The following is a 24,502-nucleotide window of genomic DNA, read 5'->3' on the forward strand; positions in this document are numbered from 1 at the left end:
GCTTCTTGCCACGATTGGCTGTACGGGTCGCGCTCTGATTGGCTGGCGGTGGAGCTGCGGTTAACCTGGGCGCAGGTAGAGGGGGATGGAGCGGTGAGCAGCAGGTGAGTGTGCTCGGAGTCATGGCGGCTACTGAGATAGATAGAAGTGGATATTCCAGTCTTCAGCTCCTCCTATAGTAAGCATTGCAGTAAGTAAAGTCCCCTCTACAGCCGGTAATGTCACGTGATGGCCCCAATGTGGTGGCTATTCCTGGCTTGTAGCAGCAAAGTGGATGAGATTTTAAAAATGTCGCTGCAGAAAAAATCCTGAAATTATTTCTGGATCTGCGGCGCCCCCATTATAGCACCGGATGTTCTCAGCGGATTAAACCTCTTTAAATGAGGGGGCGCCACAATCCGCAGCAGATGGGGGGCTGTCGATGCGGTCTGTCTGCTGCTGACACTCCGCAGGGAAGAGTGCAGATTTCTGCCTCGCTTTTTGGAGTTTTTTATTTTATTTTATTTTTTTTTTAAAGGTAAGTTGTACCACTGGTCCAATAATCTCATTGAATTAAATGGATCAGCGGCGTGACCTCCGCACCCGTGGACCCCTGTTCTCCGGACCCCATCGATCCATTATTTTTCACCCATTCAGTTGAGGCGTGAAAACTTTTTGAAAAAAAACAAAAAACTTTTTGTCCGTGGATCACCCCCTCAAAGTGCCCCCATGCTGCTCTGATTTGCGCCTTGAAGTGAGCAGCGCTGGCCGATTACAGAGGATGTAGTGACTCAGGCCAGATTGTCGCTGAGCGTCTTGCACGCGATGCCAGTAGCACGCTGATGATTATTGGGCCGCTCACACCCGTGTGTGTCTGCCGCACCTGTTTCATTTGGATTAAAAAAAAAATTAAAAATACGTCATGCCCTACCTTGGCGCACATACACGCCAAGATAGTGTATGGGGATTGGCGCCCACAAGTAAAGCCGGCCTCAGGCCACTCCCATACAAGCGTTTGTAAAAACGCTGTATTTTTTTAGCGCATCATTTTACAGCGTGCAGAGCAGCGTTTTTGGGAGTTTCTTTTTCTGCCTTTTTACTGCATTTTTAGCAGTAACAGAGGCAAAGCGAGCTGATGACGTCACCTATATATATATATATATATTTTTTTTTTTATTATTTATTCCCCTCCCCCGTGGCAAAGAAACTAGATAAACTGCATTTTACAGCATTTTTAATGCACCCCATTCATTTCAACGGGCGATGTAGATCGGCAATAACGCCCTGCAGTGCTGTACAGTAGAATATACAGCGTTTATTTTAGCGTGCACCGAAAACGCTGCGCTAAAACGCTCATCCGAGAGGTCTCATTGAAATTAATGGAGGCTTTTGGTGAACATGTGAGCCCGGCCTCAGACTACCAGTGCAGAGTGTCTGGGAAGAGTGAGGCCATCTTCGTCTGTCCAGAACCGAAGGATTGTGTTTAGTTCCTACTGCAGCTTTGCGTTGTGAAATGCGTCGGGCGGCACGTGGATTGAGCCCCATAAGTGGCCACTTGCTTCGGTTTTAGAGGTGAGATTTGACGCTCCCAGTTTTTCTTTTTCCCCACATTTGTGGATTTCAAACCCACATCATGATTCGATACCCATTGAAAATAACGGAATGCGGAATCCACAGGGTGGGTGATACAAGTCTGATCGGTGAGGGTCTCACCACTGAGGCCCCCACCCCCGCTCAGATGGAGGTTGCATGGAGCGGTGGTCGCACATACCTGGTACTATTCCATTGGAGATGAAATGGTTGAGTACAAGTGCTCTGCTGTCTCCGGCACCCCCGCTGATGATGAATAGGACGGCTCCGCGCAGGGTGCAGAGAGCATGCAGTGAAGAGGAGAGGGGGGCGAGGGACTTCCATTTTCGGGCTCAGCAGTGAGACCCCCACCAATCAGACTTGTATCACCTATGCTGTGGACAGGTAATAGAAGCGGATTTCAAAGGGTTATTCCCAGAATGAACTTTTATCACCTATCCTGTATGTCTAATCTCTCAGATCGCCAGCGATCACAAGCTGGGGAGGGGGCGTCTCCCTTTTCTCCAGAGGGAGGAGGAGATTGAATGCTACCACTCCATTCATTGGCCGTGGGACTGGCGAAGTGAAGCCGCTAGCAGTCCCATAGAGTCGATCCGCTCTCTTTGGGGTAATAAAGGACTCTCAGACTTCGCTCCTGTGTGTTCAGCGCGATCCGTTGAGAACGGGGTGAGGTTTGGGGGCCGTTGGGGTGTTATTTGATGTTCCATTATTCTCATTTCTGTTGGAGGCAGGATGATGGATGAAGCGGAGCTCCGGAGGCTGTCGGCAGGACACATCCTGTGCGGTCTGGCCGTTGTCGTTTCTCTGGGTGTACCGCCGTTCCTCCTCGAGGACTTCTCACTTCTAGGATCACACCTGACCTGGCTCTGCGTCTGCTCCGCCTGCGTCATTACTGTGAATGTTCTGTTACTCCTAACGCTGAAACCAAACCCTTCAACCAAAAGAAGCTCCTTTACACACAAGGTAATAAAGTTTTGGTACAAAGTTTTTTTTTTTGTTTGTTTTTTTTTAAATGCGTTAACATAATACAGGAGGCTTCAAAAAGAATGGCGCATACGTAAGGGCCGTTTCACATCTGTGTCTGTCCCTCAGTCTCTGGTTCCGTTTAAAAAAAAAAAAAGAAGACGGAAAACAAACTGGACCCATAGAGAGAAATACATTTTCTTGTTCTCAGTTCGGGTTCAGGTTGACTCCGTTCTGTTCACTTTGTCTTGGATTGTTTTTTTGTTTTTTTTCATTAAAGTCAATGACAGGGAAGCAAACCGAAGGGTTTCTGTCCGCCTTCAGTGTTGAAGGGATCCTTTTTATCAGTACACTGCAAAGTAAAACAGTAGGTGACCACAGAGCGAGGGAAGAGAAGTGAAGCCCAGGTAGAGGAGGGAAAAGCCCAGCCACCACCCACCAGCCAGGAGTGGGTACTGTGTGCATTATGCTGGCTTGGAGGAAGAGCTCTGGCAGACTTACTAGAGTGAAGTGTGCAATGATCTGCATATCCAAAAATCCGCTACTCTACCCCCAAAAAGGTATTTTTACTTTTGCACCATTCTTTTTTGAATCGCCCTGTATTTTTATAGTTTGGGTCATTAGAAACATAGTGATACCTATTATTATTATTATTATTATTATTATTATGATGTGTGTTTTTTTTTTTTTGTTTTGTTTTTTTTAATTAAAAATTAACCCTTTCCAATCCACTGTCTGACCTCCTGAAGACATTATGATTTAAGGCTGTACAGCTCCGATGTTGGAAGACGTCCGTCGGGGTTCTCTTACTGTATATTGCCAGCCTCTCTGCTGTCGGAGCCTATCCAACGTGGCACCTCATGCAGTACTGGCTTTAGCCAGCAGATAGTGCCATTGTATAACAGCAGAAAAACAGTAAGCCCCCCTAGGAAAACCAGGATAGAAATTGGATTGGAAAGGGTTAAAAGAAAACTTTATTTAATTTTATTTTCCATTATTTTTCAGTCCTTTATGGTGTCTTGTACATGCGATCATTCAACCCCTGGCACAGTGCTCTGCATTACTTTTGTAGTAGCACATAGTATGCCCATGACAGCAGCCTCCAGCAGGGTTTAATAGGCCGCCTTAAGCTACTTTTACGACTATTGGCCAAATAATTACTTGAAAGACCCAATTCAAATGATTGTTCAGTGTAAACCCGTCGCCTCCAGAGTGTCCAGCGGGACGCTGCCGGTCATTTTGTTTATCAAAAATAAAAACTAGTTTTTGTTCTGGCATAAAGTTTTCGCTCATTCATATTTGAACAACTTGTGACTGTATTGGCATGGAGATACTCTCTATGAATGATATAACTGATGAACAATCATCGCTCTGTGTAAAAGGAAACAAACAACTATTATTCGTTGGCGTCAACAACGTTTCTGAGCGACTATCTGAACAGTAGTTGTTCTGAGTAAAGGTACCTTCACGTGACAGACCCGAAGGCCTGACCCACAATCGCATCATGGGTAGGCCTGTGAGTGCAGAGGGAACCCCCTCCCTCTGTCAATCACTTAGATGCCTCAGTTACTACTGTCCACGGCATATAAGGGGTTGAACGGCCGGGATCTAGGTTTTTTTTTTTCCAACTCCAGCCAATTGAGCAGAAACCTGGCTGTTATCAGACAGCTGAGCTCCTGCTCTTCCTGGATGGGAGACTAAACCTGCTGTGCCATGAAAGCTCATTTTGACAGGTTGAGTCTGTTAGTGACCACCGTTAATATGACTGTTGGGTAAGATTTAAAAAAAGGTTGTTTTTTTTAGATGACGCTTTGCCTGTCCATGGTCTTTGTCTGGTATTGGAGCATTCACTCCAATGAGGCCGAGTCGCAATACCAGAACTGACCCATGGAGAAGTGTGGTGCTGTTTCTGAAAAAATTTAAAACGGGCTTTCATTTCAAATAGCCGGGCCGACCAAAATACATGGTGGTATGTTACTCCATATAGAGTAGTACAGCGCTGACTTGTAGTATTCTCTATATGTTCCAGGTGAATAAACTGTACAGATCCTGCCTCTACTTCTTTGTCTCCTGCTTGCTGTTCCATGGGATTATCGTCCTGTATGGCGCACCTCTTGTAGAGTAAGTGTCTCCCCCTCTCGGTCATATATATATTAATACTCGGTGAGTCTTACACTTCCAAGCTATAGGAATCCTAAGTATATAATTCTAAAGTTATAGATTACAGTATGAACGCATAGTTTGCTGTTAAATATACTGGAACACGAAGGGTAAATGCACACGGCATATTTTCACAGCGTATTACCCACGCGGTGAATAGAGTCAATGAAAGTATATAGATATTCATTGGTCCATTCACGCTTGCGTATGGAAAAAAATCACAGCCTGCTCTATTTTATTGCGTATTACGCGCCCTATTGTTCTCTATGGGTGTGTGATAATGCCAACACAAGTACTAGCGTAGCAGTTGCGTTTTTTTTTTCACGCATGTTGCTAGGAAACATGCTAATGAATTTGAAAAAAAACCCCAGGAAGAACATCATTTTAGGGCATTTTCCCTGCTAGCATTTTTTTTTTTTTGCACACGTACAAATGCAGGTATATGTTTGCAAAAACACACACATATGCAGGGAAAAGTGAAGGGATACGCAATTACAACGCTGTTTGACGTGTGAACGAGCCCAAGGGGTTAAAAGCATGCATTGCGTATTCCGTGTGGTTTTTCCACAGTGAATATTGTGGCAGCAAAGTATATGAGATCTTAAAGGGGTTATCCTCCAGAATAAATCATCAGTAGTTGATTGGCAGCGGTTCATTGCTCAGGATCCCCGATGATCAGCTGATGGCCCGGTCCATTGTCTGTACGGAGAGAGCTGGAAGCAAATACCGCGGTCAATATTGCAGTAGCCCGGTTTGATACTACAGGCACAGCTCTCATTGAATTCAATAGGAGCTGTTCCTGCAGTACCAAACTGGGCCACTGCAGTACAGACAGCGCTATCTGCTTCCAGCTCTCTCCGCATTGACAGCTGGCCAGGCCATCAATGAGACCCCCACTGATCAACTACTGATCGATCCCGATGACAGGTCATCAGTAATAACATTTTTGGATAGCTTCCTTTAATAAACTTCATTGAGATAAAGTAGATGTGGTTTTAATAAATCTAATTTACATGCTACAGATATTTTCGGAGAGTGACCTTTTATATCAGAAGCATGTCATTTCTTTCTGCAGATTTTTACCACCAATTTCACACTTTGCAACTCATAGAGTGAAATCTGTAGCAAATTCATGACAAGATCCCCATGTAACAGCAATTCCATCCGTGCGCAGGTACCCTGAGGGTGTGCTCGCGCAGGTACCCTGAGGGTGTGCTCGCGCAGGTACCCTGAGGGTGTGCTCGCGCAGGTACCCTGAGGGTGTGCTCGCGCAGGTACCCTGAGGGTGTGCTCGCGCAGGTACCCTGAGGGTGTGCTCGCGCAGGTACCCTGAGGGTGTGCTCACACATGGCAGAAAGGCTGCGGAAGATTATGTGGCAAGACCTGCAGCATTTTTGCATAAAAAATGCAGGCAAAATCCGCACTGTTGATGCGGATTTCGACTCGAGTCGAAATTCGCTGTGGATCCGCAAGTGATTTCAGCCCGTGTAGCGCTCCTCTCGCCTCCCAAATACAGCCGATACCCAAAGTGTACCCCAGGAACTGCAACTGAGCATTGGCATTAATGTGCTGCTACTTCCACATCACATGATCGGCGGTGGCGCTCAGTAACAGTTCCCAGTGAGCGCTGTGGGTACCTGCTGTATTTGGGAGGTGAGAGGAGCGCTACACGGGCTGTAATCAGGGGTACGAGGGACAATGACAGCTCAGCGATATGTTTAGGACATCCTGCAACCACATGTGTTCCTCCAATGGCGACTTCAGAGGCAGCAGGATAATGCTCGGCCGCGCACACAAGGCGGTCACAGGAAGGTCTCCACAACATTGTCACACTTCAGTGGCTGCTTGGTCACCAGATTTATCACCAATAGAGCATGTATGGGACCAACTGGGATGACAACTCCGACAGCCTATGGGTTTGAACCATCTGGAGGCTCAGTTACAGCAAATGTGGACCGATATGCTATAGGGTAACATATATAACCTATATGCCTCCATGCCCGTCCGTATCACATCTTGTATCCAAGCTAGAGGTGGTCCAACAGGGTACTAGAGCCTCCATGCCCCCCCGTATTGCATCTTGTATCCAAGCTAGAGGCGGTACAACAGGGTACTAGAGCCTCCATGCCTACCCGTATCACATCTTGTATCCAAGCTAGAGGTGGTCCAACAGGGTACTAGAGCCTCCATGCCCCCCCGTATTGCATCTTGTATCCAAGCTAGAGGCGGTACAACAGGGTACTAGAGCCTCCATGCCTACCCATATCACATCTTGTATCCAAGCCAGAGGCAATGTAACAGGGTACTAGAGCCTCCATGCCCCCCCCCACCCCCGTATTGCATCTTTTATCCAAGCTAGAGGTGGTACAACAGGGTACTAGAGCCCCCCCACCACCACCCCCCCGTATCACATCGTGTATCCAAGCTAGAGGCGATACAACAGGGTACTAGAGCCTCCATGTCCGCCTGTGTCACATCTTGTATCCAAGCTAGAGGCGGTACAACAGGGTACTAGAGCCTCCATGCCTGCCTGTATCACATCTTGTATCCAAGCTAGAGGCGATACAACGGGGTACTAGAGCCTCCATTCAAGGGATCAGTTCTCCACAGTAAATGATCATTTTGCTCTGATATTCTAGTCACTTACTTAAATCAACGTTACAATCATAGAGAAAGTTTCATTCCGCTCCGACAACTCCACCTAAGGAAGGGATTGTTTTGACAGTGAGTGTATATAGTTGGCTGTTGTGGCAATGTTGCATGCGAACTGCATCCAAAATTCACCTGAGTTGCGTTTTCTGCAACTGCGGATTGCAGGTCACAGCGCCATCAACGTGCGAGAACCTGCGATCTTCGTTCCAGCCTTCAGTGCATGCAGCTTTGCTTCCATGTGTCGACAGATACAGGTTTTGATTTACAGAGTTTTTTTCCTGTTTTCCATACAGATCAGTGGGGGAAACCTTCTTGTTTGCAGTTCTGCTCTCGTCTTTCACCACATCTCGCTGCCTTTGTATACTGGGACCAAATTTTCATGCTTGGATCAGAGTGTTCAGTAAAGATGGGTAAGCTCTTAATTCCAGAAATTAAAGGAATTGTCCACCTCTACATTATTGATGGCCTATTCTCAGGCTCGATCATCAATAGTTCATCGGCTTGGGACACCAGCACACATTGCAGTGGCCTGAGTTCAATTCAATGGGGACAGTGCCTCCATTACCAGCCAACTGCTGATGACGTATCCTGAGGACAGGTGATCAATGATGGAGAGGTGGACAACCCCTATAAAGACCAAAAACCATTCTTCTATATGTGCTGTTCTGATATCCCCTCGCCTGTTGGGTTATGTAATATATAATATCGTACATTTCGGATCTACTGTTCTGTAATCTCTTCTTCGGTTTGTCACAGGGCCATGTCCGTCTGGGACCACAGTCTACAAATAACCACTTTCTGCAGTATAGTAGGAGCCTGGCTGGGAGCATTCCCTATACCACTAGATTGGGACAGGCCTTGGCAGGTAAGTCCTTTAACTATATGTGGTATATAACTGTTCTCCCCTCCCTGCACATTTTATGGAGCACAGGTCTATATAAAGACCACTTGTTATACTGCGGGTTCCCCCCAAAATAGGACCCTGTCTAATATTTTTTGCACCAAAAGAGTTACTAGGTCTTATCTTCCGGGGATGTCTTATTATACTTACCTAGCAGCAGCGGTCCATGTCCTCCCACTAGTCTTTGGAGCTCCAACACGCTTCTTGCTGTCCTTAGCCGCCAACAGAAGATCGCTTCCTGGTCACAGGATTCATAAATCCTACCTTCAGGAAGCAATGGCTCTGATTGGTTCTCGAGCACTGCCAGCCAATCGATGCAGTGCTCGATAAAACAATGCGATGGCTGTGATTGGTTCATCTTCGCCGGAGATGCAGAGACCAACGCCGCTCAGCCAATTCATAAATCCCGCCCCCCACAACACGATGGCTGAGCAGTGCACAAAGAACCAATCAATGCAGCATTGTTTCATCAAGCGCTGCATTAATTGTGACTGGTTCATCGACCACTGCAGTGATTGGCTGAGCCATGGCACTGGAGAACCAATCAGAGCCAGCGCTTCCTGGAGGCGGGGATTTTGCACCTCTGACCAGGAAGCGCTGGCTGAAGACCACAAGCAAGTGTGGCGGGGACCTGCAGAGAAGAAGTGCGCCAAAACAGAAAGCAACTGATAGGTGATGGATTGCTTTTTTTCAAAGGCAGATAGGGCTTATTTTCAGGTTGGGTATATATTTCAAAGTCAAGACTTTGCAGTGACACAAAATTGCGATATCGCCGGGTTTTCATATGGCGATATTGCACAGAACACAGATGCGATATCGCTGTCGCCGTGTGAAAGAGGCCTTAGATACAGTTTATACTAATTTCCTCTACTCGCCCTCTCGGAGAGGGATATAGGTATAAGGCTATGGCTACATGACAACCTTGCCCATCACATGGGTCTTTCGACCAAATCATAAGACCTTTATATGTGAATTTTTTTTTGGGGGTGGGTCACAGTCTCGGCTTGGCTTGCGTTATATTGTGATGTCACAGGGCTAATCTGCAGCCTTGTTCATGCAACCATGCTACGGATTGAAAATCGAAACGGCAGGTCAATTTACGCTGCAGATTTTTGCTGTAATGCGTGGATAGGATCTCATGAAATCTCCGCGTTGCCTGCGCTTAAACTGCTGCCGATTTTACGCCATTTCCATTAATTATTTCAAGTTGAATGTGCGGGCCAAAAGCCAAATAGCGCTCCTTCTCCTCTGAGCCTCATTCTGTGCCCAAACAGTGATTTATGGGGAGATTCTATAGATCCTCCAATGTTATTCATTAACTATTTTGTCTGGTATGAGTCTCTGTCCAACAAGTAAAAAATGTCAAATTTAGAAAAATACGCTTTTTTCCAAATTTTCTCTAAATTTCCGATTTTTTTTTTTTCTAAATAAACACAAGACCTGTTAAACATAACTTATAACAGACAAAAAGTACAATGTGTCGCGCAAAAATAAACTGAGAATCACTTGGATAAGTGAAAGCAATCCCAAGTCATTACCATGTAACGCGACATGTCAGATGGGGCTTGGTTAGAAAGGCCAAAACTAATTTGGGTGCCAAGTGGTTAACGCGTGAGTGTCATTAGCCGCTGAATATTGATGAATGGTCTCCCACCTCATCCAGGTGAGCAGGCTAATTACCCATCTATAGCCGTTCATTAGGCTCTAATACGGCATGAAATTGGATGCTGGCCTCATATGTAAGGTTTCCCCGAGTAATAATCCTATCAAATAGCTTTTGCGGATGACTCATAGGAAGCCATTGCCATAAATGACTTATAGATCATGACTGCTAATGGAAAGTTACTCCATCGTCATACGAGTCAAGGATGTAAATGTTGGGAGGCGGACGCTTCCGATTGCAGGGATTTTTCTGCGGGAGACTACATCTGCCACCATACAGCCTCCTGCATACTATATCATATACACTGCTCAAGTGATTCACCTTAGGGGTAACAGCATCACAGAAGGGGAAATCAAGAATTAAAAACAATCACAGAAAAATGGCCGTTACTTACTGACTGAGGAGAGCATATAGATGCATCCTCTCACCATGCAGGTAGCTGACTACCAAATGGAGGAGCCAATAACACCTGTGCAGGACACCGATGAGACAGCCACTCACACTGCCTCCTGATAATGAGGGGGGTGGATGCTTGGCATATACTCCCAGACATAGTGGATATAGGGTGCCAGACCATTCTGATATATGTAGTTCACCATGCAGACCAGCAACCTATTAATGACGCCATGATAATTCGGCGGGTTGCCCTGCATATCCATCAGTGAACCACATTGGTACTGCCACCCTGGGCTCCCCCTGGAGTCTTAATGCCACACTGCATGTGAATGATAGATAATAAATGCAAGGCATTATCATGGCGTCATTAATAGGTTGCTGGCCTCCATGCTGAACTACATATATCAGAATGGTCTGGCACCCTGTATCCACTATGTGTGGGAGTGTACACCAAGCATCCACCCCCCTCATTATCAGGAGGCAGTGTGAGTGGTTGCCTTATCGGTGTCCTATACAGGTGTTATTGGCTCCTCCATTTGGTAGTCAGCTACCTGCATGGTGAGAGGAGGATGCATCTATATGCACTCCTCACCCAGTAAGTTTCGGCCATTTTCTGTGATTGACCTTAGAGGTAACAGAATTACCCTGTATCACTTATCCATAGGATAGGTGGTGACTGTCTGATTGATGGGGGGGTCTCATCACTGAGACCCCCATTGATGTGGCCCCATTGAGAATGAATGGAGCAGCATCACACATACGCGACCATTGCTTCACTCAATCTTCTCACTGCAGAGGGTGTAGTAAGTCCACAGTGAAGAGGAGGGGGTAGATAGGACCCCCGTCCTCAGGATTGGTGGGGGTCTCAGTAGTGATGAGTGTTCATTCTGGTGCAACCCCTTTTGAAGGCTATGAACACCTTTTGGGGGGGGGGGGGTGTTTTTATCACTTAAATTCATGTATTTTGGGCTGACGAGCACTTTAACAGGAACTAATTTTAAAATTTGCACCGTTTGTCTTCTGCAGTTTTTACATATCACTGTATATAGAAACTGCAGTCTAAGTCTGACTAGGTCTGTCAGTGAGGCTGGACTGACTGCTTAGTTTTCTGTCTGTATCTCTTCATTCCTGCAGTTATCCCCTAATTTATGACTGCTGGAAAGACAAACGTTGCTGTGGTGATAAATTAGCTGATGATAAAATGCAGAAAGAGAGAGCAGAGGAAAACCAGAGCTACAGGACAACTGTGAAGTGCATAAGCAGCCGACGGTCATCCCAACAACTATCTCTTCTCTGCCTTCACATAGGAGGGTTATTCGGTCAGTGAATGGAGGTGGAGCGTGTCAGAGAGATCTCTTCTGCCTGCCGGCCTCCATTCATTATGGACAGTCCTTCAAAGATTGAACAACCCCTGTTCACACTGAGAGAGACGTTGCTCACTAGTCGCTTCCATTCATTGAGCTGAAACAAGTGACTAGTAAGCAATTTCTTGCCCCGATTGTGGCTGTGTGTACGCAGTACGACTATTACCGAAAACTGCTTTTCAAGCGATTATACAAGTGGTAATTACCCATGTAAAGGTACCTAATAGGGAATTCCCATCTTTAGTGTGATTGAAATAATAATACAATGCCCTCACCCATAAGACGTTTATTTCCAAAATGCTCCGTTCTCCAGTTACTGCAGATATTGATTCCTCTGCCCTCTGGTTGTTACTGCTTGTTGCCAGGGTAACAGAACACTTCTTCTACGGAAAGAAATAGCAGAGGAGGCCGGCGCTTGTGGACTTCTTTCATCTAAATTTGATGGGCGGGGGTCTCGGGAGCGCATGTGCACTAACTTTTCAGCCCAGCTACCGCTGTGTTCTGCTGCTTCTTTCATAGAAGAGGTGGTCTGTTTCCTCAGGAAAAAAAGCGGTAAACAACCAGAGGGCGGAGGAGTCAGTATTTCTAATATTTGGTGAACAGAGCATTTTTGAAATAAATATTTTGAGCGAATACATTATTTTACGATTTTGACCATATTGAAATAGGAGTCCTTCACTGACAGATCTCCTATTGAGACTTAGACTGCAGTTTCTATATACAGTAATATGTAGAAGCTGCAGAAGACAAATGCTGAAATGTTTAATTAAACCCTACTGCAAAAATAGTCAGCCTAAAATGCATGCAGTCAGGTGAAAAAATTGCCCTCCTCCCAAAGTGTCCATAGCTCTTATGGGCTTATTCATCCAGCTATATTTTTGGTTTGTGTGCTGTCTGAGTACAAGGACGGCACACACGGCCATAATAGGCAATGAGGCTGTTCACAAAGGGGCTTTTTTTTCCACACAGATCAATCATCTGTGTAGAAAAATGTCACCATGTCCTATCCTCGTCCATTTCCACAGATGAGAATAGGGCAGGCAATGTTGGGACCTGTGAACATCAGATAGGTTCATGATAACTGGGCATCTCACGGCCGCCCGGTGAATGGATAACTGTATTCACTTCTATGCAGCCAATGGAGATAAGTGAATGGCACAGTGGTCACGTATTCACCCACTGGACTCGGGATGTGCTGTTTTCATGATCTTTGGGGGGGGCGGGGGGGTCCCAACGTTTGTACCACCACCACCACCACCACCACCACCACCACTCCTACCAATACTCCTGCAGGCGATTGATGTATGTTACTATAAAGCAGTCAGTACACAGAGACGCTGGTAGTAAACACTGCACAGGTTTATTAGGCAATGATCCATGAACTCATCGCATCAGAGACAGTTGCTCCAAATAAAGACTGAGGCACATCGGCGTGATCAAGTTGTGCAGAGGCTCGCATTAAAGTTTTTGGGGTTCTTTTCCAAGCTCGCCTGCGGGTGAAGAAATGATGCGCGTTTTCACAAGACATCGATGACACCTCGGCTCTAGGCAATTCCGGTTTTTCTTCGTACCTTTTACATGTGCTGCTGAACAGAGGCCTTGAACATACAAAATAACACATTGTCTCCCAGTCCGTATGTGTTTTATACCGGCTGCTCAACTGTGCTGAAAAGTCTTTATGTAACTCCAGCAATTTAGTCTTTAATTCTGTACCGCTTGGATGTTTAAAAAAAAAAAGCAATATAAAACACAGTGCCTGGAAGGTAATAGACCGATAGAAAATACCTTGCCACCATATCTATGTTACACTGTACAACATGCAGCAATCTAAAAAAGTCAGCTCTACAAAAGCCACACTGGTTCATTCTAGAGAGGAGTCGGCATCACTAGTGGGGGTCTCGTGCGCACCCCTTTCATGTTCTTCCACTTACATGCATACATTATTTTCCTCGTATAATGTTCACAGCCCTACTTATAAAAGTCAGTTTCAGTTTCAAAGAAAGGAGGGTTTTGTCCCACAGTTCAATCTTGCATTCTTCTATTAAATCAAGTAATTTGTCTATTGGAATCCTTGAGGAAAATGCTCTTGGGTGTGGATATTGGTGCTACATACTGATTATGGCGCCCCCTGCTGTTCCCTTGATTCCCTTTCAGTACGTCCACCTAATGTGCCCAGTGCTGGAGGTCACACATGCTCAGTCCTGCCCATTAGAATTTGTTTCCTTTCACTGCCAGTGGACACATATGGTGGACCTTCTTAGAACGAGTCAGAAGAACAGCAGGGGGCACTGTAACGAGTACAGTGGTGCTTGAAAGTTTGTGAAACTTCCGAATTTTCAATACTGATGCTTATAGTTACCTAAATCAGATTTTCATACAAGTCCTAAAAGTAGATAAAGAGAACCAAATCAAACAGATGAGGCAAAACTGTTAGACTTGATCATTTATTTATTGGGGAAAAGGAGCCAATATCACGCCTGTGCGTGGCAAAGGTATGGGAACCTGAAGTCAGGTGTTTTCAATCAATGGGATGACAGGAGTTGGGTGACTTATATAAAGAACAGGGATCTACCAAAGTCTGATGTCCACAACACGCTTGTGGAAGTGTATCCTTGAATGAACAAAGGAGATATTTGAAGACCCAAGAAGAAAAGTGGTTGATGCTCACCAGGCTGGAAAAGGTTACAAAACCAACTCTAAAGAGCTTGCACTCCACAATTCCACAGTCAGACAGTTTGTGTACAAATGGAGGAAAGACCGTTATTACCTTCCCCAGGAGTGGTTGACCAACAAGGATCATGTCAAGAGCAAGGAGTATAATAGTCTGCGATTTCATAAAGGAACCCAGGGTAAGCTCTAAGCAACTAAACACCTTTCTCACATCAGCTAATGTTCATGAGTTCAGCATGAGGAGGACACTGAACACCAATGGTGTGCATGACTGCAAGGAGAAAGCCTCTGCTCTCCAAAATGAACATTGCTGCCCGTTTGCTCAAGATCATCTACAACAAATAAATGACTGATCTGTTATACTCATTTGTTTGATTTGCTTCTCTATTTACTTTTAGAGCATTTGTGAAAATCTGATATAATTTTAGGTCAAATGGAAGCAGAAATATGGAAAATTTTGAAGGGTTCACAAACTTTGAAGCACCACTGTTTGTAACAGCACTCTACACACAGGAGCATGTTTTACAAGATGATTCTAATTGAAAAGTGTTGTTGTGTGTGAGCTAACAGAGAAATGAAACGTTAAAAGGGGGTCGTGGGACGAAACATCTAATTCTGGGCAGTGAATGGTGTAAAGTAAGAGTACGTCAGTTAAATGGCCCCCCAGGTTCAGCACAGCCGCCCCGATCCCAGAAGCTGCTGTAATGGTCACGTGCTGTTCGTTGCACACTTGACACCTGCAGCTAATTGCTGGCGTCGGTGGTCAGGTGCTATTGCTTGGAGTATCCTTGAACAGCAAGTGCCCATTACAGCAGCTTCCAGGTTTGATGCAACGGGGATTGGGAGGCCAGTAACAGGCGAGTAGTATTTTCATTTTAAACAATTTCCTACCCATAATTTTTTTTTCCATCCTGAAAGCCCCCTTTAAATCTCGGACAACCACTATAAAGTGTAACTTTGGCCGGAAACAGAGGAGTCGGCTTACACCTTTCTTCCATCCCTAAATATTTAAAACAAGTGGAGAAGTAAATATGGCCGCACCGCTTCTCTACCTGCTAACACACTGTGCATTAGTATGCATTGGTAGTCTAAGACACTACATGCTGCTCATGTGGGCAGCAGTGGCCAATCAAAGCAGCGCTCGCTGTGCTTGGTACGCAGTGAAGAGTTCTCAGTGTTCTCTTGAGTGCCATTGGCTCTTCAACAGCTGATAGACAGGGGGTCACGAATGGCAGATCCCTACCAATTGGATATTGATGACCTATCCTAAGGGTAAATCATCAATATTGGAGTCTCAGCCCCTTTTTAATGATTGATTTAAAGGGGATTCTCCAGGAGTGGGAAAAAAAACATTCTATGGGCAGGAAACTCTTGAAAATAGAAAAATAAGGCATATCCACCTCTTATGTGGCCCAACGTAAAAGCCTTGGTCCACGCTGCTGTAATTGTGGAAGAAGCTTTGGCGGTCACGTGTCATTCATTGTACACGACTGCTTAGCCAATCATAGGCTTCAACAGTCAGGGGCCGTTCATGGCTAAAGCACCCTTGGAGCCTGTTATTGGTTGATAGATATATATATATATATATATATACACAATATGCCGAGAGACAAATATGCCTGTTTTTTAAATTTTATATTCAGCCATTCCCTACCCATTGATTCTTCCTTTTCACTCCTGGAAACCCCTTTTAAGGTCTGCGGCCTTCTTCTAGACCAGATCATCTGGCATGAGACACTAACACATGCTACAGCATGGCCTACAGAGGCTGATCTAGGGGATGCCAAGAATAGAACTGAAACTGTATGGACCTGTAGTTATTTATCCATTGGGGCGCTATAACGTTACGGCGAGTGGCTGCGTACAATGTGCTTTGGGGCTGTGGTGTAATTCTTAGGCTTCTACAACATTTCCAGACCTCCTATGTGATCAGGAGCTCTTGGCTTCAGCCGCTGTAGGGTAATGTGGTTAGTACGTATATTACGTACAGCGATCCAATACAGGAAAAGGGATACAGATTTATAACACCGTTAGAGATTATACACCAATGGAAGATACACGATCCTACCAAACATAACTGTACACCTCAGCAAGGATCAGAAGTAGCATTTAGTTGTTCACGACCCTAGAGGCAAGCCCCGGCCATGTTTTTCGGTTTTGCACTGCTGCTTTCAGTTGTGTGATATCCATGCCAGTATCAGCTCTGACAGTATCGGCCATCGTGTTATTTAACGACCAGGTCTTCTTTTGCCACTGATCTGTCCAAGCATTATAGGTTTCTCTAGCAACTCTGATCGCATTACATGGCCACAATAAGCAAGCCTGAGTATTTCCATATGTTAATACTCAGTGGGGCTCCTTTGGCCCTAATGACATCAGATACTCTCCGTGGCATACTTTCTACTACCGTCTGATACATTTCAGCTGGCATTTCCCTCTATTCATCCTGCAAACATCTGGTGAGTTCTCTCAAAGCAGTTACATAGGACCGTCATCAGTGCACAGCTGAGCAATGGAAGAACGTTCTGTGTAGTGACAGATCACGCTACTCCATCTTCACATCAGATGGATGAACCTGGGTGTGTTGTGCCAGCAGTAAGTACGTTGGAGGTTCTGTTCTGATCTGTGGATGTTTCCCGTGGCATAGTCTCAGTCTTGGTTGTAGTGACAAGAACCATGAACGTGGAGGTGTACCCTGACATTCTAGACAATAATGTGCTGCCGACAATGTGGCAATGCTCTGGGAATGGTCGGCCATACTTCCAACAAGACAACGCGCCTTGTCATACATCCAACACTGTTTGGAGGATATGGATGTTCCACGATTGGACTGGCTGCACAGAATCCCAACCTGAACATCTTTGGGATGAACTGAAACGGCGGGTCAGGAAGTATAAACAGTGTCCATCTTCTTCTAAAGAACTCCACAGATGCTGAGTAGAGAATGAATGAATGGAGGGAAATACCAACTGAAGTGCATCAGACATTAGTAGAAAGTATACCACAAAGAGTATCCAATGTCATTAGGGCCAAAGGAGCCCCACTAAGTATTAACATGTGGAAATAAATACTACTTTTGATTCTTGCTCGGGTGTCCAATTACTTTCGGTAGGATAGTGTAGCATCGCCCCATTGAAACAGGAACTTTATATCTGCAGCCATGATGACGTTCGTACAGATTCTTCTACAGTTCTGTCTTAGTATAAGGGCTGACTTGTGCACGTTGTCAGATTGGTGGGGGGTTCTGACCCTACTCATGAGGTATAGCTGTGCTTTTCTAACACCGCTTCATTCTAGCAATTCAGATGAGTCACAACGGTGGGACTGCTAACACTTGGACGTATCCTAGACATGGTTGGTATAGGACAACGGTTACATCCTTGCCTGTGGATATTTACGTCCAGAAAACCATAAGGGAAAGACCATCCCCTTATAGTAGGCAGAGTGGATGCAAAGTCTTGAGTTGCCTATTGCTGGGAAACCAATATGGCCGTCCTTACAACTGCCAGAGGCATGGTTACAGAGGTTTCCTACTGCAGACTCCTTGCCAGTAAGGACTCATGCCCACAGCTCCAAGTATGGCACTCATGGCTCTGAGCGGTGACTTCCGCTAATGACCTGGAGACACACAGAGGCTTTTTCATGCAGTCCAAGAGAAAAATAAATGGTAGCGTGCAGCATTGCAGGCTGTGTGGGTGCCCTACGGTAGTATTGCTGCACGGCGGGGCACAGATTGCTATACAGGTCCGTACTACAGACCAGTGCCGCAGTCCCTGGACAGCTGTATGCATGCACCCAATAGACTTTCTATGTGCTCTGCCTTTCGTATCACTGCATAGCTCTACACATTTGCAATTCGGGGCTCTGGGAAGGCTGGGGGCCCGCTCCTGTGGGGGAGGTAATATGGCTATTCGGGGGGTAAGGTAAAAAAAAAATCTGAAGAAAACTTCTGATCTAACTTAAGAACCTCCCTTCAGCTCTCCAACCATGTCTTATGAATGCTTGTACTCTTCATAAATATCAATTCTGGAGCATCTTTCCTTAGCACTCCGCATGGTGCTGTTGCTCAGTTATTCCTCCTGGCAATGTATGAATTAAGAGGCTGTTCACACCAGGATCTTACCTTCCATCAAGCGTAAACTTTTTAATAAAAATAAACCTATTAAAACACATTGCTTGCCGTACCCATTAACTAGAATTGGCGAAACAGTTCAAAAGTGCATACTTTCGCCTACAGCTGACCACTCTTACGGTTTTGTGGCATAGAAAAATATAGTGTACCACACTTTTCTGTCCCCCCCCCCCCCCCCCCCCCCCAAAAAAAATATTAAAACTTATACCTTGTCTTCTAACATTAGTCAATGGAAAATGGATGGGAATCTATGTTTTTTGTTATCAAATGCCTTAAAAAAAGTGTAAGGGGGGGGGGGGGTTCAACCAAAAAAAGTTTACAGTAAGAACCGTCCTTTTTTAAATGTAAAAAAACGGACAAGCGTTTAACATCCTAAGTTTTAAAATCGTACAGGGAGGTTTAAACTGAGTCAAACGTACATAAAAAATCCTAATGTGAACAGCCCTAAATTGACAACTGGGGTTACTGATTGGGGGGTGTCTTCTCTACGCAGTCTGACACTCTTGGCGTACGGACACACCCAATTAGTAAAATTCAGTTGGCCAATTTATTAATAGATTTCCAGGAGGAATAACAGAGGAACAGCACAATGCAGAGCTCTAAGAAAAGATGCTCCAGAATTGTTATTTCATAGGGAATACAAGTATTTACTAAAACAAACATGTCAGGAGTGGCGACAACTCAACAACTAGTGATTCTGGTCGCCGTGTACGTCAGGGCGCCATTCTCATTCCTGTTATAGAGAGGAAGTCTGCTTAGATCCTGTCGCACTCGCACCTTTATCTTACCTGCAGAAACTTGTACATATTACGGGTATTAGTCACGCTTTACAACTTTTGGTTTATGTTTATTGACTATAAAACTGGGTACAATTGTACTAAATCTCCCCCGATCCGGGGCTCAGATCCCGCCATCACCTCTGTGTGTTGTAGAAGTGATCACATGTATTATTTTCTGCAATACGAGCGGCACTTGAATAGCGTCCGTCTCACCACCCGCCGTATTGGTACCTCCATAACGTGACCCAGCGCCGATCCTGGCAGCGCTAGGGTAGAAATGTTTTCTTACAATTCATTAAAGGAAAACCAGTGGGTAGATGTAGTGGATCTATCCGGTACTTGTGTATCTGTGCTCCTACCGTTGTGCTAATAGACTTGTTATCTCTCTTCCGTAGGTATGGCCGATCTCTTGCTCGCTCGGCGCTACGTTCGGATACGTTGCTGGTCTTCTACTGGCTCCATTCTGGATTTATTGGAACAGGAAACGGCTCACGTACAAAAGCAGATAGTAAGAGCTGATGACTTGTGCGATGGGACTCTGAAGTGCAAAAAACTAGACCAAGCGCCGTCGCCACACTGCACACATGTAGCATCGCTAGGAGTTAGACCCTGAGAAACCTCATCCTCCCTTCAGAAGGTTTGTGAGCGATTATGTCCATCTGTAAAGCAGGTCAATAAAGTTTTTTTTGTGCGGTCGTAGTACCACCGTGGTGTGCGCGAGGCTCGTACCGGCGGCTCACGTGATCAGGCAGCAGTTTATACATCTCGAGCCTATTCTTTTCTTCATGGGGTTTTTCTTTGGAGTTAAAATAGCTATAATGGATTCGTCGAAAACGGCTTTCAGTCCCTTCTGTGTCAAGGCTGAACACTCCACGTAGCAGCACGCCCCGATCTATCGAGGAGAGAAAAGCCATTTACTTGTGTGAGTCATCGATAAAGCTTTACTGTACATGAACAAAAACATACATTACTTTTAGCCAGTTTATATGTAGCAAAGAACGACGGTGACTATTTGTTCTGTTTACCCCACATACAGTATCCTAAGCATCAGAGTAGTAGTTGTTTTCATATAGTACTACTTAGTGGGGCTCCTAATGACATCAAATACTCTGTGGCATACTAACTACTGATGTCTGATACACTTTAGCTCGTTTTTCCCTCCATTCATTCTGCAAACATCTGGCGAGTTCTCTCAAAAAAGATGGACATCGTTCGCATTTCCTGACCTGAAGCTCCAGTTTGTTCAGTTTGGGACTCTGAAGCCAGTCTAATTGAGGAACATCCATATCCTCAAACCAATGTAAAACAATGTTGGAGTTGTGAGAAGGCGCGTTGGAAGTATGGCCGACCATTCCCAGAGTTTTGTCACATTGTCAGCAGCACATTATTGTGTAGAATGTCAGGGTCACCTCTGTGTTCATGGTTCTTGTCTCTACAACCAACGGACTGAGAGCATGCCATGTAACACATCCCCAGGTTATAACAGAACCTCCACCGTACTTAACAGTTGGCACAACACTCAGGCAAAAGGCTTCCCCAGTATCCTGCACACACAGGGGCGTGCATCTGATCCGAAGATGGAGTTGCGTGATTTGTTATTCCATTGCTCAACTGTCCAATGAAGGTGTGCCTTGGACCATTGTAGACGGGCCACCGCATCTTTAAGAGAACTTGCCAAAACGTTTGCAGGATGAATTGGGGGAAATAAAAACTGAAATGTATCAGATGTTAGTAGAAAGTATTCAATGTCATATGTTCTAGATGCACTAAGCCCTGCTGTATGCCACGAAGTTGGACAGGTCCCTAAAAAGAAAAGTATGGTGCAGGTTTTTTTTCTTTGTGGAAGCACTGTGTCATATAAGATGTGAACACCTGAAGTATGAGCACAATCTGAACATGGCCTTTTGATCATGCCCAACCAGCGGGCAATGTAAAAGGCCCCTAATGCCTAACTGGTGAATAACATTTTTAGCCATTAAATCTACATAAAATGTTGATTTATCTTCAAAAATAACGTGTTTTACAAAGATCCCGTACTTTCAACAAACCTTACATAAATCAATAGTACAAGTGAATATAAGAAACTAATTTATTACAGAAAAAGGCCTTTCTCCACTTATCAGCCACGACTTGTCCTCCCCTATATCTACTGCACTGATCATTCACTGCTACAATTGGTCTTCAGAGACAAGATGGATCATCAGCTCTCCAAGAGACCTGGTCATATGCTGCCAGTACAAGTACAAGGATAGACACAAACATACGGAGACACTGCTGAAGGCTTAACGGGTTTTTTTTTTTCATCTGTCTGCTGAATTCACAAGTACACTGCTCAGTACTGCTATGTAATGTCCTCCAGGCGATGCTGCTGCTTTTGAAGGGTGTGCTACGGCACGATGTGGAAGCAGGATTTCCCGTGTGTAATGTTTAGGAGACATCAGAACACCACCGATCAGCTCAGGGAAAACTGCCAATTAGAGATGTGTAATGCAGAGGGTAAAACGTGTAATAAATGCTGGATACAAGTCATGTAATGGTGAGATCTAGTGTTATTTCTTATATACACACACTAATGGAAATGACAGGTACAATTAAGGTGTTTTCCCACAATAAATATGTTATCTATGTACAGGATGTTGGATTGCTGGGGGCCCAATTGACCACTAATATGGGGGTCCTCTATCCTTCTCAATGGTATGAGCAGTTTGTATAAAGTGAAGTTCAAAACATGTTGCCTCTCCATCCCAACGCTGTGGGAGTAAGGCCTCATGCACACGGGGTTAATTGAGGGAAGTAAGGCCACATGCACACGGGGTAAATTGAGCAGCGGATTCCGCGCTTGTCAACAGGCGTGGGCGATCCGCTGCTCGATGTGCCCCTTGATGTGTGTGGAGATTCCTCTCTTCACGCACACCAGCGGATTTTATTTGCGGCCGCTACGTGCATAAATAAAATCCCAGGATGCTCTCTCTTCCTGCGAATCCCGCAGGGACGGCTTGCATTGACTTCAATGGAAGCCGTCCCTGCCACGGCACATCCGCTGCTGTTACTGCGGGTGTGTCGTGGGAAAGCAGGAGATTTTTTTTAAAAAAGACACTGTGCATGCGCCACGCTAAAGAAAGAAGATCCGTCTGCGACGGAGGAGACCCGTGCTGGATCCGGAGAGGTAAGAACCTGTCTTTTAATGCCCATGTCTGCGGGCACGCACAGATTCTGTGCATGAGGCATAACAGATGGAATACCTGTATTTACAGTCGATTAGAGGTTCCAGTGGTAGGGCCCTAGTGATCCATCATTTATCACCCTTTTCCTGCTTTGGAGCTTGAACGGAGCAGCGTCTGAGCATTTCAGTGGTATTACCGGACATAGACAAGCTCTTGTACTTGGTGATCTCCGGTAGTCTCAGAGTTGAACAGAGTGGCAATGTCCATGCTCAGCTGCTACTCCACTCAAGGTCCTCCTCACAGCCAAAGACATAGTGAAGAGTATAAGGAGACATGGGACCCCTGTTCTTGTGTAACCTTAAGGGTGCCTACCCACTAGCGTTTTTTTTCCCTGTGAAATTCGCAGCATTTTTTTCTCTGCAGGGGTGTATGGGACTTGTAATGTTAAAATCGCGATTTCGCGGTAAATTGCGATTTTGCGCGATCGCGATTTTAACATTACAAGTCCCATAGACCCCTGCCGAGAAAAAAATGCTGCGAATTCCGCAGGGAAAAAAAACGCTAGTGGGTAGGCACCCTAACTGGTGCAACCTGTGTCAGGCAGCTGCTGTCAAGGCAAATGGGATCATGGGTTACATCAAAAGAGGTCTAGGGGCACAAAACAAGAACATTGTTCTTCCTCTTTACAAATCACTGGTCAGACCACACATGGAATATTGTGGCCAGTTTTGGGCACCGGTACTCGAGAAGGACAGATCAGAGCTTGAGCGGGTACAAAGACGAGCAACTAAAGTAATAATTGGAATTGGTGGACTACAATACCCAGAGAGGTTATCAAAATTGGGGTTATTTAGTTTAGAAAAAAGCCGGCTGAGGGGCGACCTAATAACTATGTATAGATATATCAGAGATCTCTCCCATCATCTGTTTATACCCAGGACTGTGACTGTAACGCTCTCTTCATGTAGAGGAAAGAAGGTTTTTACACCGACATAGAACGGGGTTCTTCACTGTAAGAGCAGCGAGACTATGGAACTCTCTACCTGAGGCTTCTTTCACAGGAACGCATATTGTCCGTCCGTTTTCACGGCCGGCCAATATGCGCTGTGATCTGATGTATTAGCTCACATGGGCGTATTTGCGAGACGTAAAAACGCCCGGCCAGCCAATATAGCGCCGGGCGTTTTAACGTCGGCCCCAAAACATAGTTCTGGAACTATGTTTGGGCCGGAATACGTCTAGCCGCTGCACAGGCTCCTATGGGAGCCCGTGGCAGTGGCCGTAGGTGGGAGGGAGTTTAGCGGCGTGGCTGCTAAACTCCCTCCCTCTGTTCTCTCCCCCCCCCCCCCAACTCATGCAGGCTTACCAGTCTTCATTCCCTCTCGTTCTGTGCAATGGAAGGGGATGGGGCGGAGCTAAGCACTGATCTGCCCCGCCTCCTCCCATTGGTGGCTATAGACAAGGGGCGGGGCATGGGCGGAGCTAAGCACACACCCTCTCCTCACCCCTTGTCCATAGGCATTAATGGGAGGAGGTGGAGCGGTCCAGTGCTTAGCTCCGCCCCCTCCCAGACCGAGCTAAGAGGAAGACAGGTAGGCCTGCGATGGGGAGAGGAAATGGCCATATGAACGGGCGCACAAACGTTTGATTTGTGCACCCGTTCACCAGGTTTTTCAGCCCCAACGTAGCATTTATATGCGGCCGGCCGATATGCGCTCGTGTGAAAGAAGCCTGAGGACGTGGTGATGGAGAACTCAATGAAAGAGCACAAGAGGAGCCCGAATGTCTTTACTGAGCAATACAATATAATGTTATAATCACTGATTCCTTCAGAAGGGCCGGTGATCCGGGGATTATTCCGATTGCCAGATTGGAGTAGAGAAGGAATTTTTTCCCCTTAAATGAAGTAAAAAGGCTTCTCCCTCATTGGGGTTTCTTGCCTTCCTCTGGATCAACATTGGAGGGCAATAGGCTGAGCTGGATGGACATATGTCTTTTTTTCAGCCTTCCACACTATGTTTTGCCCCTTTTAGATGAGCCGCTTTTCGTGTGAACGAGGGAGTGACGTCACCGCTGACTTGTTCAGTCT

General features: G+C 45.6%; 2 protein-coding genes across 3 annotated transcripts in view; one reads left to right on the forward strand and one right to left on the reverse strand.

The window, feature by feature from the left end:
• On the forward strand, positions 1-21,778 carry PIGF (phosphatidylinositol glycan anchor biosynthesis class F). Of its 2 annotated transcripts, none has more exons than XM_066595543.1 (6): positions 1-104; positions 2,301-2,532; positions 4,562-4,653; positions 7,638-7,754; positions 8,101-8,209; positions 19,645-21,778. In XM_066595543.1, exons 2-6 carry the CDS (start codon positions 2,302-2,304, stop codon positions 19,756-19,758), a joined length of 663 nt encoding a protein of 220 aa, XP_066451640.1. In that variant the 5' UTR covers positions 1-104; position 2,301; the 3' UTR covers positions 19,759-21,778. The 2 variants fall into 2 exon arrangements, with proteins under 2 accessions (XP_066451640.1, XP_066451641.1); XM_066595544.1 differs by having other exon boundaries at positions 13-104; positions 2,297-2,532.
• Positions 19,297-24,502, reverse strand: part of RHOQ (ras homolog family member Q) — a 45,301-nt gene continuing 40,095 nt past the window's right edge. Inside the window, exon 5 of the mRNA XM_066595545.1 lies at positions 19,297-20,141. Coding sequence (XP_066451642.1) covers positions 19,986-20,141 — 156 coding nt within the window. The 3' untranslated portion in view covers positions 19,297-19,985. The remainder of the gene's footprint in view (positions 20,142-24,502) is intronic.

This window comes from Eleutherodactylus coqui, chromosome 3, assembly GCF_035609145.1.
Source record: "Eleutherodactylus coqui strain aEleCoq1 chromosome 3, aEleCoq1.hap1, whole genome shotgun sequence".
Classification (NCBI taxonomy): Eukaryota; Metazoa; Chordata; class Amphibia; order Anura; family Eleutherodactylidae; genus Eleutherodactylus; species Eleutherodactylus coqui.

Coding starts and splice junctions, on each gene's coding strand:
- PIGF (XM_066595543.1), top strand. CDS start 2,302: ATGATGGATGAAGCGGAGCTCCGGAGGCTGTCGGCAGGACACATCCTG. Junction 4,654..7,637: donor TATGGCGCACCTCTTGTAGA/GTAAGTGTCTCC, acceptor TTTTCCATACAG/ATCAGTGGGGGAAACCTTCT. Junction 8,210..19,644: donor ATTGGGACAGGCCTTGGCAG/GTAAGTCCTTTA, acceptor TCTCTTCCGTAG/GTATGGCCGATCTCTTGCTC.